This window comes from Medicago truncatula, chromosome 8 (genome assembly GCF_003473485.1).
Source record: "Medicago truncatula cultivar Jemalong A17 chromosome 8, MtrunA17r5.0-ANR, whole genome shotgun sequence".
NCBI classification, from domain to species: domain Eukaryota; kingdom Viridiplantae; phylum Streptophyta; class Magnoliopsida; order Fabales; family Fabaceae; genus Medicago; species Medicago truncatula.
Window position 1 is genome coordinate 8686757 of NC_053049.1, and position 14066 is coordinate 8700822.

Sequence of the window (14066 nt, forward strand, 5' to 3'; positions counted from 1 at the left end):
TGAAAGGTGGAGCAAATAATTGACTAAGCTTCGTTACATTTGTCATTAAAAAAAAGCAATTTAATTATTTCCAATTTTAATCATGAAAATCCAATTATTTTTAATTTTAAATCCTTAACAAGTGAAAAATAATTATATTTCTTCCTTAAAAAAATAATTATTATATTTCTAAGAGACAAACCAACCTAATTGCTTATATTCTAAAGGTGGTTATATATAGGCCTTATAGTTTTTTTAGTAAATTTTTTCTTAGATTTGAAGTTTCTACCCTCCATTTAATAGTGACAAATCTTCTTTAAGAAATCCAAAAGAAATACAAGACGAATTCTTCTCTTCCGATCAAACTTTCTTCATACGTAAAAGTTATAAATTGAATTAAAGAATACAAGTGCTTTACTAGTATTCCTAAAACTTTTTTATTTATAGGTTTAATATGTATTGAGTTTTTGGAAATATTGAGAACTCGTATCGTAGAAAGTCTAATTAACCACGTAATCAAAGTACACTAACCGACTTGGCTCCTTTAGCCTTTCTTAAAAGAAAAATAAATCAAAGTACGAGTATCGACTTCCAAAATCAGTGTAACCATTCCCTCAAAAAGTCATTTAACTACATAACCTAATCAGCTTTTGCTACTTTTCTTTTTGTTGTTTGATTTTAAATAAGATTTAAGTCTCCAACAGATGATTGAGCTCAAATAATTAATAAGTTCTTTTTAAGAAGAATCGATCCAAGTTCGATTACTGATAAAAATAATTATTGGTCAAACTTTACCTACATTTGTGTTCGTACTCTAAATTATTAGAACATTTTTTTTTTTGTGGTGTCTGGGGTTTTAACTTCAAACCTTACATATATTATGCATTGTTCTTAATTACCAACTGAGTTAAGCTCAGGTGGACAGAACATCTTTCTCTTAAAATTAGAGGATTGACACCAAAATAATAGTCTTTTTTTGTCATGTATTATAAAGCCTAAAATAAAAACATTTAATTAATTACAACAAATAAATTAAAAAATCACAAGTATAAAATGGTATAGCAATTGATATGTTTAATTTAAATATTTTGCATCTCAAAAACAACAAAAGTTAAATTTTAATTTATATTATATCATACCTGCGCGAGGACAAAATAAGAGCTCACTTTTTTTTAAGGACAAAATAAGAGCTCACTTAACAGGCAAATAAATCACCCTTAATTTTTTTTTTAGTGATAAATATTAATCATTAATTTATTAGATTAATATTTTACTCCTTATTCGAATCTAGACTCAAGACCTCCAACTTTCTTTCTTTTAAACTTGTATAAATTGTCTTCTTATCCAATCCAATACAAATAAAAACATATATATAGTCATTACTCATAAGTAAGTCACAACATTAATATAGTGATAGCTTACGAAAGTTTGATAGTGATAGAGTGCATGAATTTCGTGGAAAGCGGTAATAACGTGGAAGATTTTTACGCGGTTAATGCATGCAATAATCAAATCCACTTCGTTAAGTAATTTGCCCAAATATGCCTATAGTTCTTAAATGTATATATGCATTACATATAGTAAGAGTCAAACTAAAGTCGCTATCTTATTGACTTTGAAACTTGACTCAAGTTTTGTACCTTTTCCCGTTATAACAAAAGGATTTAATTAACCTTTAGTACTAAAAGTAAAAGATGCAATTTTGCAACGCGTCATGTTAATTCCTAAAGAATGTTAACCGTTAGAGACAAAAAATAAACACATTAGTCAACGTAGTAGCTTGGTCAAATTGGTGAAAATTTATATTACACAAGAATTTGAGGTCAAATACTTTTACTAATGTGAAGATTTTGTTAGTGAGTTGTTATACCAGCAGAATTCTTAGAGTTTTCTTGAGATATGGAGAGTCTAATAACAATAAAGCTATTAGATTCAAGGGTTTGTGTGATTAAAGAGTATATACTCTTTAATCCCACAAGACCTTTGAATCTAATAGCTTTATTTTAAAAAGTTTGTTAGAGTAATCATTTTAAAAAGTGGAGTTTAATTGTTAAATTAAACAATTTTGAAGAATGTTAAGGACATTTTATTTTCCACACTCTCATCAGCACTTATTTTATTATTAGATGAAACACATATGACCCACTATTTTAAGTTGAACCTATTTTTAATGTATCAGACCCACCATAATTTACGACAATAAAAAAGTAAGTGTTGAAGAAATTATTAAAAAGAAAGTGTTGATAACACTACTTAACAATTCTTTATCACACTTTATTTACTCCAGACTAAAATTCAGATTGACTGAAATCCAGATTATTAGATTCTCACTCTCCTAGAAATTAGAGAGCTAACACAAAAAAGAAGTGTTGGAGTAATTATTGATATTACTTTATCAAATAATGACTCACTCCGTCTAAAAATAACAATACAATATTTTTTTTACTATTATATCTTTATTTATTATTGAAATCAAAACGATTAATTATTTTTTAAAAAATCATGTAAAAACTTTAAAGGACTATTACTTTGAGATTGTGGATATTGTCCAAAGAAACTATAAATATTTCAAAAGTAGGCAGGTAGTGGTAAGAGACAATTTCCATATTTTGTTTTTGTTTTATATTTGTTTGACTTCCGAGCTAAGCCAAAAATAGACTGTGATCACCTTCCATACTACTCTTACTCACTACTTTTCACCATTACAAATTGCAGAACCACTTTCTCTTCATCCTCTCTCTCTCTCTCTCACAGAATTCTTTCACAGATATCGCAAATCCCTCTCTCAAATCCCTAATATTTGGCTCCTAAATCCCTCTCTCAAAACTATACAAAAACAACATCAATGACAACCTCATTTTCTCTCATTCATGATTGTCTTCCTGTTGGATTCAGATTCCATCCAACAGATCAAGAGCTTGTAAACTACTATCTCAGAAACAAGTTACTTGGCAATGAAGAGTTTGTTAACAATGTCATAGCTGAAGTTGATGTATTCAAGTTTAAACCTTGGGATTTACCAGGTAAATATCAAACAAACCTCATTATTATTTTCTTATAACAATGTGATCATTTTGATATATTCGTTCTGTTTCAGCTCATTCAGTGATAAGATCCGATGACTCGGAATGGTTTTTCTTGTGTCCTCGCAATTACAAGTATCAAAGGTGTAATAAGTTTAAGAGAGGAACAGAGTTTGGATTTTGGAAAGCTACTGGAAAAGATCATTCGGTTAAGATTAGAGGAACTGATGAAGTTATTGGGACGAAGAAAACTCTTGTTTACTACCTTGCTCCTCATCCTGGTGTTAAAACCAATTGGGTTATTCGTGAGTACCATGATGTTGTCACATTTGATGATAATACACAGGTTTGTTAAGTTACAACAATGTTTTAACTTTTAATGTTGTCACATTAGTTTTTTTTTTTCCTTTTCAGGATTTGATATTTTCTATCCAATTGGTTGTTCTGAAATATGAAGATTATTGGATTTATTGTTTGAAATTTTGATTTTTGGTATCATATTCTATTGGTTACTTAATTTTGACAAAAATTTGTCATTTTCTGCTATAATAAGAAACTATTTTTTAGATGAATTTTTGATGAAAGGGTATTTTGCTTTATATCCAATCAAAGCCACTCTTTATCAGGTTGTTTTGTATGAATTTGAAGCATTGACTTGATTTGTCTTTTTATTTTTTTGACATAGGATTGATTTGTTTTGCTACTTATTTGTACAAGTATAAAGTGAATATTTATTATCCTCCCTGAGGTGATAACTCAGAAATTGAATTCCCTGCATTGATTGGGTTCATGTATTTGAGACATTGATCGGACGATTCACAAAAAAGAAGAGTTTCATTTTTATTTTATACTTCAAAATACTTAACATGAGTCTAAAACGTCCGATCTTGTCCGGCTCACATGTGTGAGTGCATGAAAGGCCGACTGTAGTGGAGCATAGCTCAGTGGAAAGGGACGTATAATACAAAGCCTTTATGAGATAGTTGTAAAATAATAATACTACTCTGATTAATAATAATGTACCGATTTCAAACTGTCTCTTTTAAATGTTGATTACGCTCCAAAATTTTGTAGAGGACTTTTGTTTTATGTCGCTTGATGAAAAAAGCCGAGATAAAAGGCGAAGAGGAAAATGATACAATGATGTGTGATGAAGGGGAGCCTAGCAGACAAATGACACCCTCATTTCCTCCCATTCTTCATTATGTTGGATTCAGATTTTGTCCAACAGGTGAAGAGCTAGTTAATCACTACCTTAGAAATAAGTTGCTTGGTAATGACGCCATTGTAAACAATGTTATAGCTGAAGTTGATATTCGCAAGTTCGAACCATGGGAATTACCAGGTAAATATATAAAACAAACAAACAAATCCCCCATCATTATTTTGGCACAAAAATGTGATTTTTATTACTGTTTTTGTTGTTTTTCAGCTCGTTCGGTGATAAAATCTGATGACCAAGAATGGTTTTTCTTGTGCCCTATTGAATACAAGTATGCAAAGAGTAAAAGGTTTAAAAGGACAACTAATAATGGTTTTTGGAAAGCTACTGGAATGGACCGTAACATTAGGATTAGGGGTACCAATGAAGTTATTGGGATTAAGAAGACTCTTGTTTACCATGAGAATCATGTTCCTGGTGTTAAGACCAATTGGATCATTCATGAGTATCATGATGTCACCTTAGAGGATTCCCAGGTTTGTTTTGTTACATTAAGGTTTTAACTTTTAATGCTTTTAATATTAACATTTTTTTTAAATATTCTTTAATCACTAGAAATGAAATGAGTATAGTATTGTATGTGTTTTTTTCTTTCAGGATTTGATATATTTCTTATCTGATAGGCTGTTCTGAAATTTGAAGATGATTGGATTCATTCTTTGAAAATTTGATTTTGAACCCCTTTTTCTTTTAGTGTCATATTGTGAGGAGATCAAAACCAGAGAGAAATGAACAAAGAAATCTCAGATATTGGAATGAATGATCTAAACTGAAAGTTAGTTTCAAGATTCATAAATATATAAGTGAAAAGAGCTAGGTGACTTGGATCACAAGTAACCAATTATAACTAACTTTGAACTAGCTTATTTTGGTGTAACTAACTCTATTCTATTATCTATGACTGGTAATCTTGGTTGTTTACTAGATGAAGTAATACCTTCCAATATATATTCTATTGGTTTCTTAAATCAGTTTTGTTTTATGGAAAGATCCATCATTGTCTTTTTCTGCTATGCGATGTAAGTAACTCTGAGTTGAAGATTTTGTTGAAATACTATTTTTCTTGATCATCATACCAAGCCACTTTTTTTAGTTTTTGCTGTGAAGTTCATGAAACAATTTCATATTTTGAAGCATTGGCTTCATTTGGACCTCTTGTTATTTATTTGTATGAATTGTATAAAGTAAATGTTAACGGGTTCATGAGATGCATGATAAAAGATTGACTTTGTAACCTCGGAGTACAAGTTCAAATCTGATATGAGACATTATAAAATGTTGATTATCATCCAAATTTTGTAGAGGACTTTTGTTTTATGTCGCCTGATGAAGAAATTTGAGAAAAATACCGAAGAGGAGCTGGATACAATGATATGTGACGAAGGGGAGTCGAGTAGACACATGAGTTCTTACTACGAAAACCAAGAAACAGCTCAAGGAATTTCAGATGTAAGCAGTTCATCCTTGATAGAAATTTTCAAAGCCAAGTCTTGGTTTTACACCTTTCCACATGAAACATGCTGAGAACTTATACTTGTTTTATATTTGTTTCAGGTTTTAAGTGGTACTTTGCCAGAAATAAATATGCAATCAATATTTGAGGAACCTTTCCAAGCAGACAAATACTTTCCCTACTCTACTCAACAATCTTCAATCTATGAAAATGAGCCGGAACTATTATTCTCAAACGCACAATTTTACAATGCCTATTTCAAAAATGAAAACAATGTTATACAGAGCACGTTTGCAACTGTTGACGAGGAAAATAAGTTCGTCAATTCGATGTTCGTTAACGGGGATTTTGTTACTACTGAAAGCAGAAGACAATCATAACACAAGAATATAACGTGGAAAACTCCGAAGCCTCTCTCACTCTCTGAAGTAAATATTTATACTACAGCTCTCAACATGTTAAGACAAGAGTATGAGATAAAGATAAGAGTATATAAACTTAAGTGTTTCCGACTTGTGCATATTGTAAATAAGAATTTGATTATATACAACATCGACCTCCCTCTTCCTTTAACATACTCGGTAATGTGAGACTTGTTCTAAGATGTTTCATTCCAATCAATTCCAACAAGTCTGTTTCCATTTGTTTGTGAACCATCCATTATGGTAACATGAGTGTTGCCACATTTTTGCAATGCAGGGTGATTTTCTTTTATGGATTAGGAATAAAGTACTTGAATGAAATGCCTAGGTTGAATTAGTTTTGTTTGTGAACTTATGCATGACTCATAACTGACAGTTTGATGGTGAAATGTGAATCTTTGATTTAAAGGGACAGAGAAAACCTCCTCAAGAATAATAGAAAGGGGAATTTGATTTAAAATTTTGAGCCTAATTTATTAGATTGTGAATTCAGTTTAGTTAGAAAATAAATCCTAGAGTTTAGGGTAACTTACTTTGGTTAGCTTGTTAACCAAGTTAGAAAGTTTGTTTTAGTTTGTTAGAGAAGTTTGTTAAAAAACCTCTTTGTATATAAGCTTCTCAATGCTTGTAAATATGTTAAGACTCAATCATAATAATGGATTCAGTTTTTCTTCAATCACAAGTAACCTCTCTCTCTCTCTCTCTCTCTCTCTAAAATCTCATAAACTCTAGAAACCCTAAGCTTGCACAGTTTTCTGGTTTAACTGTTTCTGCACAAGTTGGAGTCTTTTCTATCATAATTGAGTCACTTGAACCATCTTTAGTAACTGGGTCTGAGTTGGAGTCTTTTCTTTGGGCTTTGCTCATAACAATGCCGCCCTAATCGAAATCAACCTTGTCCTTAAGATTGAAGGTGTTGCATAAGTCTGACCAATTCTCCCAAGAAGTATAATCGAGCAAACGAGTGCGAAACTGAAGTATGGCCAAAGAGACAATAAGAGGACGATGATTAACCGAGTACGGGAAAGTTGTCAATGACTGCCGGAAGAGGCCCTTCGTGAGCTTTGACCAGGGAGCAATGGAGAACATCATGAATTTTGGAATGAGGAGGCAAGGCCAGTTTGTAAGCAACCTGTCCAATCCGTTCCATAATCAAATAAGGACCGTAGAAACGTTTAACGATCCGTAGGTGCTGCCACTAGGCATGTGTTTGTTTTAGGAATTTCACCATTATAAGATAGGCAAATTAAGTTTTCAGAATTCACATGGATTTGCACTCATGCAAGCTGACTGCATCTTTCTTATTATAATGAAATATATATTGTAGACTCATTATTACCGGTTTTTTCGATAGTCAATTAGTCTGTGGAATTGCAATAGTGATGCTTGTCGTAAGATTGTTATTAAATTTTGAAATTTTAGCACGTTAGACTTACGATGTTCTATACGATGTTTCAACACAATGTTGAATAAAATGTTTCGAACACCAAGCTAACATAAGACAAGAAAAATGCAAAGCATAAAGTAAAAGGGACAGTGAGTTTGCAACGTCACCTACTCTGGGGGCTACCAAGCCAGGAAGGAAATCCACTAGTGTAGTCCATATTCAATAGCTCTCAGCAAACTCCTCGTTTGCACTAACGACCTAGGACCTACCCGTAATGACTTCAACCTATGAACTCCTAGATCTGAGATCTCATCTCACTCCCTTACAACTGATCACAACCCGTGTGATTCTCAAGTTACAAACACAATGAAATGAAGTTACCTTCAAACAAAACAACTAAACACTGTACTTCACAGCTTAGGTGCAGTTTACAAACTACCTACCTCTTTACTTAAAAGCTTCAGAGTAATGCACAATTTACAACTCAAACACAGTCCTAAACATGCATCAAAATGATACACGAAAGGCTCACATAAACAAACTCAAAACCCTAGATGATCTATTCTTCAAATGACGGCTTGAATACTTCTCTAGGTCTTCCAATCTTGTTTAAATACTGAAGCAATACGGGTCAGTAAACTTGTTGGGCTTCAGAACAATCCGGTGATCCATTTCACGTACAATGTAACGCCCTAATTGTTATTTAATTATTTTTAGTTGATTTAAAGTCTTTTATATGATTTTAAATAATTTATGTTGATTTTGTGGTGTGGTGTATTTTATTAAATGGTTATTTTCATTATTTAATAGAATAAGTGGAGAAATAGAATTATTTTGGAGTGTGGGAGTTAATTAGGATTTAATAAAAATGAAGGGAGTTTAATGAAAAAGGGGAAGTTATAGTTTTGGGAGTTAGGAAAAGAATAGGTCAGAAGCAGTTTTACGTGAAACAAGTTTTGGGAGAGAAAACAAAGCCAAGGGGAGAACAAGAGCAAGAGGGGATCGATTTTGCTGTAGCTTTGTTGTGCAATTGAATTCAGGTAAGGGTGAGATTATCCCTCAATAATCATAATCTATAATTTCTGAAAATTGACCTAATTGCATAGTTTTTGGAAGATAAATTGAGGGTTAGGGTTTGACGATGATTCTGAGGGGTATGGGTATTGATCATGTTAATTCTGTTGTAATGTAATGTTCAGAATGAAAACTTAATCTATACTGTTGTTGTGATCATAAATTGATTGAAAATTATGAGTGATTGGATGAATTGATGAATTTGTGTATGATGGTGGAATGATCTGTAATTGTTGTTGTTGATGCATGTTTTATGTTCCTTTAGATGCCTAATTGTATAATGAACCTATAAACAATCTTTGGAAACATGTTTGGGCATTGGGAGATCAAAATTGAGAGTTTTGGGGTGAAAAATGGGTTAAACCCGTGAAAAATTATGCAGAAACGATGACTGTTCGCTTAAGCGAGACGGAAGCGAGCTGTAAGCGAACAGCTACTGTAAGTAGTTCGCTTAAGCGAAGCACCGTTCGCTTAAGCGAAATGCCTTTTGACAGTATTCATTATTTCGCGTTCTTGTGTCTTTTTTCACACGTTTCTGTTTTGAATTGGCCTTTGGTGTAAACATGAAAGTTGTAGATAATTTTGTTAGCTTTCCAATGGCTTTGGTTTGACTTTAAAATGATTTTTTGTTTAGGAGTTATGATGAAAATACTTCAAGTAGGTCTTAGTGAAATCTTATGAAAATTCAGCATAACCGTTTCTAAGTTAATCCAAACTTAGGGAATAATTCCAAAACCTCGAAACTAGAAGTATTATGAGTTCAATTAAGGTGTTTAAGAGTATTTAACCTAATGTTGGATAATGTTGGTTAATGTTGTGGGTAATGTTGGTTAATGTGAAATATATTCGTTATGTGGATTATATAAGATGTTTAAGTTGATGTTGAATTACCATTTGATACTGTTATATCTTAAGAATGTTTGAGTGCTGCCATGTTACCGTTTATTATTGATTATATGTGACTGCATTGTTTACCAAGAACATGATTGTTTATTGAATTGATGTATTATGATATGGTGGGTGAATATATATGTTGTTGTGAATGTGTTGATGGATCTTGCTATTAAGAGTCGTTGTGTCATAGTTGACTAAGAGGTGGAGTATGTCATAATTAATTATGTACATTTGTTGTTGTCGTTGCTGTTGTTGAGTTGTATGTAGATATACACAAGTGGAGTCATAAGTCATATATACATATATGCATTGTCGAGTTGTATGTAGATATACACAAGTGGAGTCAGTTGCATAAGCATAAAAATGATGTTATGATGAGGACTTCGGTCCTGGAACGCCTTGTCGTTCAAAACGATGGAGCACTATGTTGTTCAAAACGATGTTAACGATGAGGACTCATGTCCTGATAAAAGAATGCTTTAACCATTCTATAACGATGAGGGCTTCGGCTCTGATATGGTACCACATGCATAGTTGCATTTGTTGAGGAGTCTTAGTGGAGTTGTCATGTCTTGCATGAGTCTTAGCGGTGGTGTCGAGTTGTTGCATGAGTCGTTGTTGTTGGTTTTAATTACCATTTGTTGTTGATGTTGTTAAAGATGATATACTTATATATTGATGAATTATTATTATGACAGGGTGTTAGATTTAATTGATGAATTAGATATCTATTATTGATGATATTGTTGATTATGAAATATATACATATATTGGATAATTGTAGTTGCCGTTGTTCTTGAGAGATTTGTTGTCGTCGTTGTTGATTGAATTAGCAAGTGTTACTAAAGTTAAAGAAGTAAGAATATTATTGTTGAATATATATTGTTGTTTATATTATTATGATATTGATTATAATGCTATGATGACTGTTTATGGTGTTGAATATGAGGTTGTTAGGATGTTACATGATGATGATTATGAATGTTGTGATGATGGTTATGTTAAGTTGATAAGTTGTCTTTTATTCATGAATTGCTAATGGAATGTTTGATGAATAATTATTATTATGAAATGATGATGTTACGTATAGTTGCTAAGTTGTCCTCTATTCACTAGTTGTTAATAAGGTGCTTGGTGGAGAATGTTAATACGAATTAATGATGTTGTTATGTTGTATATGAATTGTGAATATGATGTTGTTACGTTGTTTATGTCATTGATTATGAAGTTGTCATGTTGTATACGAATTATGAGTATGATGTTATATGATTATGATTAAGATGTTGATTATGATGTTAAATGATGCTGTTATGATGTTGTTTATGATATCGCGTTATGACTGTTGATATGATGAGTACATGATATGTTTTAGGAGTCGTTAAAAGAATTATTATTACTAATTGATGGAGTTTAAGTTGTTAGATGCATTTGATGAATTATATATTATTATTATTGATTGTGAATCTCACCCCTTCTGCTTGAAGATGTTGCCCTTCGTATGGGTAACTTGCAGGTATTAAAGATTAGTAGGAGTGGTTGCTCAAGTGTCTTAGGGCTCTGATACGTAACGGGATGGGAAATTGTTGTTAAGTTTATCATTCCTTTATGTATCAATTTTGGAACATGTTGTTGAAGCTTTTATTGTCGTTGAATTTATTCCGCTGCAAAGTTTGAATTAATATGTTGAAGGATAAATTAGTTAATTAACTTATTTATGATTTTATGAAGTGTAGCATTCCGTTTACATGTTGAATACTCTGATTAATTAAATGAAATTTTTAAGTCAGGAAAACGGGGTGTTACATACAACATAACCAGAAAAGGAAATTCCTAATATGTAGGCACATAATTAGGAACATCCTGATCACCTCCAAACTTTCCTAAGTAGATAACAAAATCTTAGGAAATCACAAACCAATCTGATCCTGTGCTAAAAACACGCAGCTTGACCAACAAGAATAAAGACATGGATTGCTTAAATAAAATAGCGCGTGCGTAAAACAAGGCAGGGTGCAGGTCAACTGAACCATGCCAGGATGTTGTCACATCGTGTTCAACATCTCACATGAATATTTGTTTTAGGCAAAAGTGAAGTCAATATACAAATATCCAAGAAATTTGTCTCCAAAGATTCAGGTCATCAAATTAAATTATTACTACCTCCATTCCTTTTTAAGTGCCACTTTTTAACATTTTACACAAACCAAGACACTCAATAAATGTTACTTTTTCTTATACAATAATTTATACTTTTACTATAATAGCCTTAATCATTTATTATCTTATTCATATATTTCTCTCTCCGCAATAAATACTAAGGGTAATGTTGGTAAAACAACATTTATTGTTGCATTGAACTTTGAAAGTGACAGTTAAATAGGAACAAAAAATTTCTCCAAAAATGACACTTAGAAAGGAACGGAGGGAGTAGCTTATAAAAGTTATACAGTAGAAGCCAAATTTTGGAGTGACATGTAAAATCTTTGAAGGATTGATTTGGCAACTCAAAGATAATCTTTGAAGACCAACCAGAATCTTAAAGTTTGTCACCATGTGAATATTGAATGGTAAATAAGTTTAATTTATTTGATGAATTTAGAATAACTCTGTCAAGATAAGCTTTTAAGTTCCATCAATGTAAGACTGAAATTTTTATCTTTTGGATCTCATCATGAAGTTCTTGAAACAGAAAAATACTCCTTTGAACAACACTGGTGCATTGATATGAAAGTGTTTTTGTCATTCATAATTCATTAAAATGATATGCAATACAATTTAGCATTAATAATGATTAATATTAATTGAAATGTGATGGAGTCATCATCTTCCAAAGTTGTAGATATATATTGCACACACAACATAAGTATAATAAGTTTCACTTGAAGTTAACCATACAGATTGATTGTTAAGTAAAATCTACAAAACATTATCTCATTCTAACAAATTTGGATAAAACAATTTCTTATGTATGTTCTTGATGCCTAGTCTGGTAGATGCACAATTTCAAAACTACCTAATACTTTTCTCTTTAAGACTGCACGGTATTCAACCATGATATTTAGAACATTTCAGTGTTTAGATATTAATTGGTTTCTCATTGAAGCATATGAATGACTTTATGTAGAAGTTTATGTTAGAGTTTTGTATGGAATGCTTTAAGTTTTGATATAATAAAATATTGATTGTGTTAGTAACGATTAATATGTTGATTAAGTCCTTGTGAAAATATTTTATATAGATTCAGTGAGATATGGCAGAAAAATTGAGCTTGCATGTGGTTTAGTATGTAGTAAAGCTGACCTAGATGTCTTGGTAAGTGATTTACATTGATAAGAGAATCAAAGTAGGAATATAGGTGTTAGATATAATTGGCATACTAGAGAATGCATTGCCATGTCTATCACTTCTATTGTACGATCCATGAAATTGTTCAACCAAAATAAGAATCAAAGTATGAATAAGATTCTCCATGCAGATGATTTTGTTGCAATCAATATATCCAAACAACAACATATGTGTTGAACCTAAAAAACAGTTGAAATGAACTTTTAATAAATGTGAACAAAATAATTTTATTTGTACACAAGGAAAGAGGAAGTATATGTTTTTGGACCAAATGAGCAAAGTTGTAGTCTATTTTTTTTTTTGGTAAGAGCAAAGCTGTAGTCTATTATTAGTTATGCATGGATGACAAATTTTTTATTTTATTTTGAAATTATTGTTTTATCCATTAATTTTTCTAAGGGAGTTTATCCAATGGTGTTTTGTTGGAAAAAACATATGACGAAATTATAAGATTTCTATAGATATGTTAAAAATGACAACAAAAAGATTTATAATCTTGTGGCACACTTTTACGGTTAGTGAAGACTCACAAAAACATTTTTTTTAAGGAGACTTACATAAACATATTTTCTCTTGTTTTGATAAGGCATATACATGACATGTTAAGGGGTAGATACTTGAATTTACATTTATTTTGATGGCAAAGCTCACCAGCTCATATTCTCTCTCTCTCTTTTTTTTTTTTTTTTTTTGAGGGGAGCTCATATTCTCTTATCTACATGTCATTTAAAATTTAACAAACCATCAAATTAGTCCCTGATTTTGTATGTCTCTCTTAAATGGGTCCATAATTTTATAAACATTTCAAAAAAGTCCTTGACTCTTTTAAATTATAGTCATATTAATCATTCAAAGAAAATGTTGGGGGACTATATATATTTTATGTGGATAAATTTAGTGATCAAATTGACATTAAATTTTTAAAATATGAGGATTGAATTGAAAGTAAGTGGTTAAATATGGAGACCATTTTGAAAGTTTAATAGAATCAGAGATATTTTTTAAAGTATTCATAGTCCAAGACCTATTTAAAAGCGCTCTACAAAGTTAAAAACTAATTTGATGGTTTATTCATTTAAAAGTCTTTGTGTCGTCATTTGCATTAGAGAGTGATAATATCTTATCAAATAACTCATGATTCTAAGCTTGTAAGGGTCCAGTATTTTGCCAAGTAGCCATAAAAGTTCTACACCTAATGCATACAATATATGAATCTTATAAATGCATCTTGCTTTTCTCTAAATTTGTTAGTAGCCTATCATGATAG

At 31.3% G+C, this 14066-nt stretch overlaps 2 protein-coding genes across 2 annotated transcripts; both read left to right on the forward strand.

The window, feature by feature from the left end:
* Window positions 1–2799: 2799 nt before the first annotated feature.
* LOC25500588 (NAC domain-containing protein 62) lies at window positions 2800–4740 on the forward strand. The gene is made up of 4 exons (XM_013589064.3): window positions 2800–3002; window positions 3077–3348; window positions 4077–4347; window positions 4435–4740. The coding sequence occupies exons 1-4, from the start codon at window positions 2825–2827 to the stop codon at window positions 4725–4727; spliced, it is 1014 nt and encodes a 337-aa protein (XP_013444518.2). The 5' UTR covers window positions 2800–2824; the 3' UTR covers window positions 4728–4740.
* A 113-nt stretch (window positions 4741–4853) lies between these two features.
* LOC120577734 (uncharacterized) lies at window positions 4854–6371 on the forward strand. The gene is made up of 2 exons (XM_039829593.1): window positions 4854–5673; window positions 5779–6371. Exons 1-2 carry the CDS (start codon window positions 5551–5553, stop codon window positions 6055–6057), a joined length of 402 nt encoding a protein of 133 aa, XP_039685527.1. The 5' UTR covers window positions 4854–5550; the 3' UTR covers window positions 6058–6371.
* Window positions 6372–14066: the final 7695 nt, after the last annotated feature.

Bases quoted from the DNA above. Each gene is read 5' to 3' on its own strand.
- LOC120577734 (XM_039829593.1), top strand. From the start codon at position 5,551: ATGAAGAAATTTGAGAAAAATACCGAAGAGGAGCTGGATACAATGATA. The intron at 5,674-5,778 runs GTAAGCAGTTCA...TATTTGTTTCAG, and splicing joins CAGCTCAAGGAATTTCAGAT to GTTTTAAGTGGTACTTTGCC.
- LOC25500588 (XM_013589064.3), top strand. From the start codon at position 2,825: ATGACAACCTCATTTTCTCTCATTCATGATTGTCTTCCTGTTGGATTC. The intron at 3,003-3,076 runs GTAAATATCAAA...GTTCTGTTTCAG, and splicing joins TAAACCTTGGGATTTACCAG to CTCATTCAGTGATAAGATCC. The intron at 3,349-4,076 runs GTTTGTTAAGTT...AAAATTTTGTAG, and splicing joins CATTTGATGATAATACACAG to AGGACTTTTGTTTTATGTCG.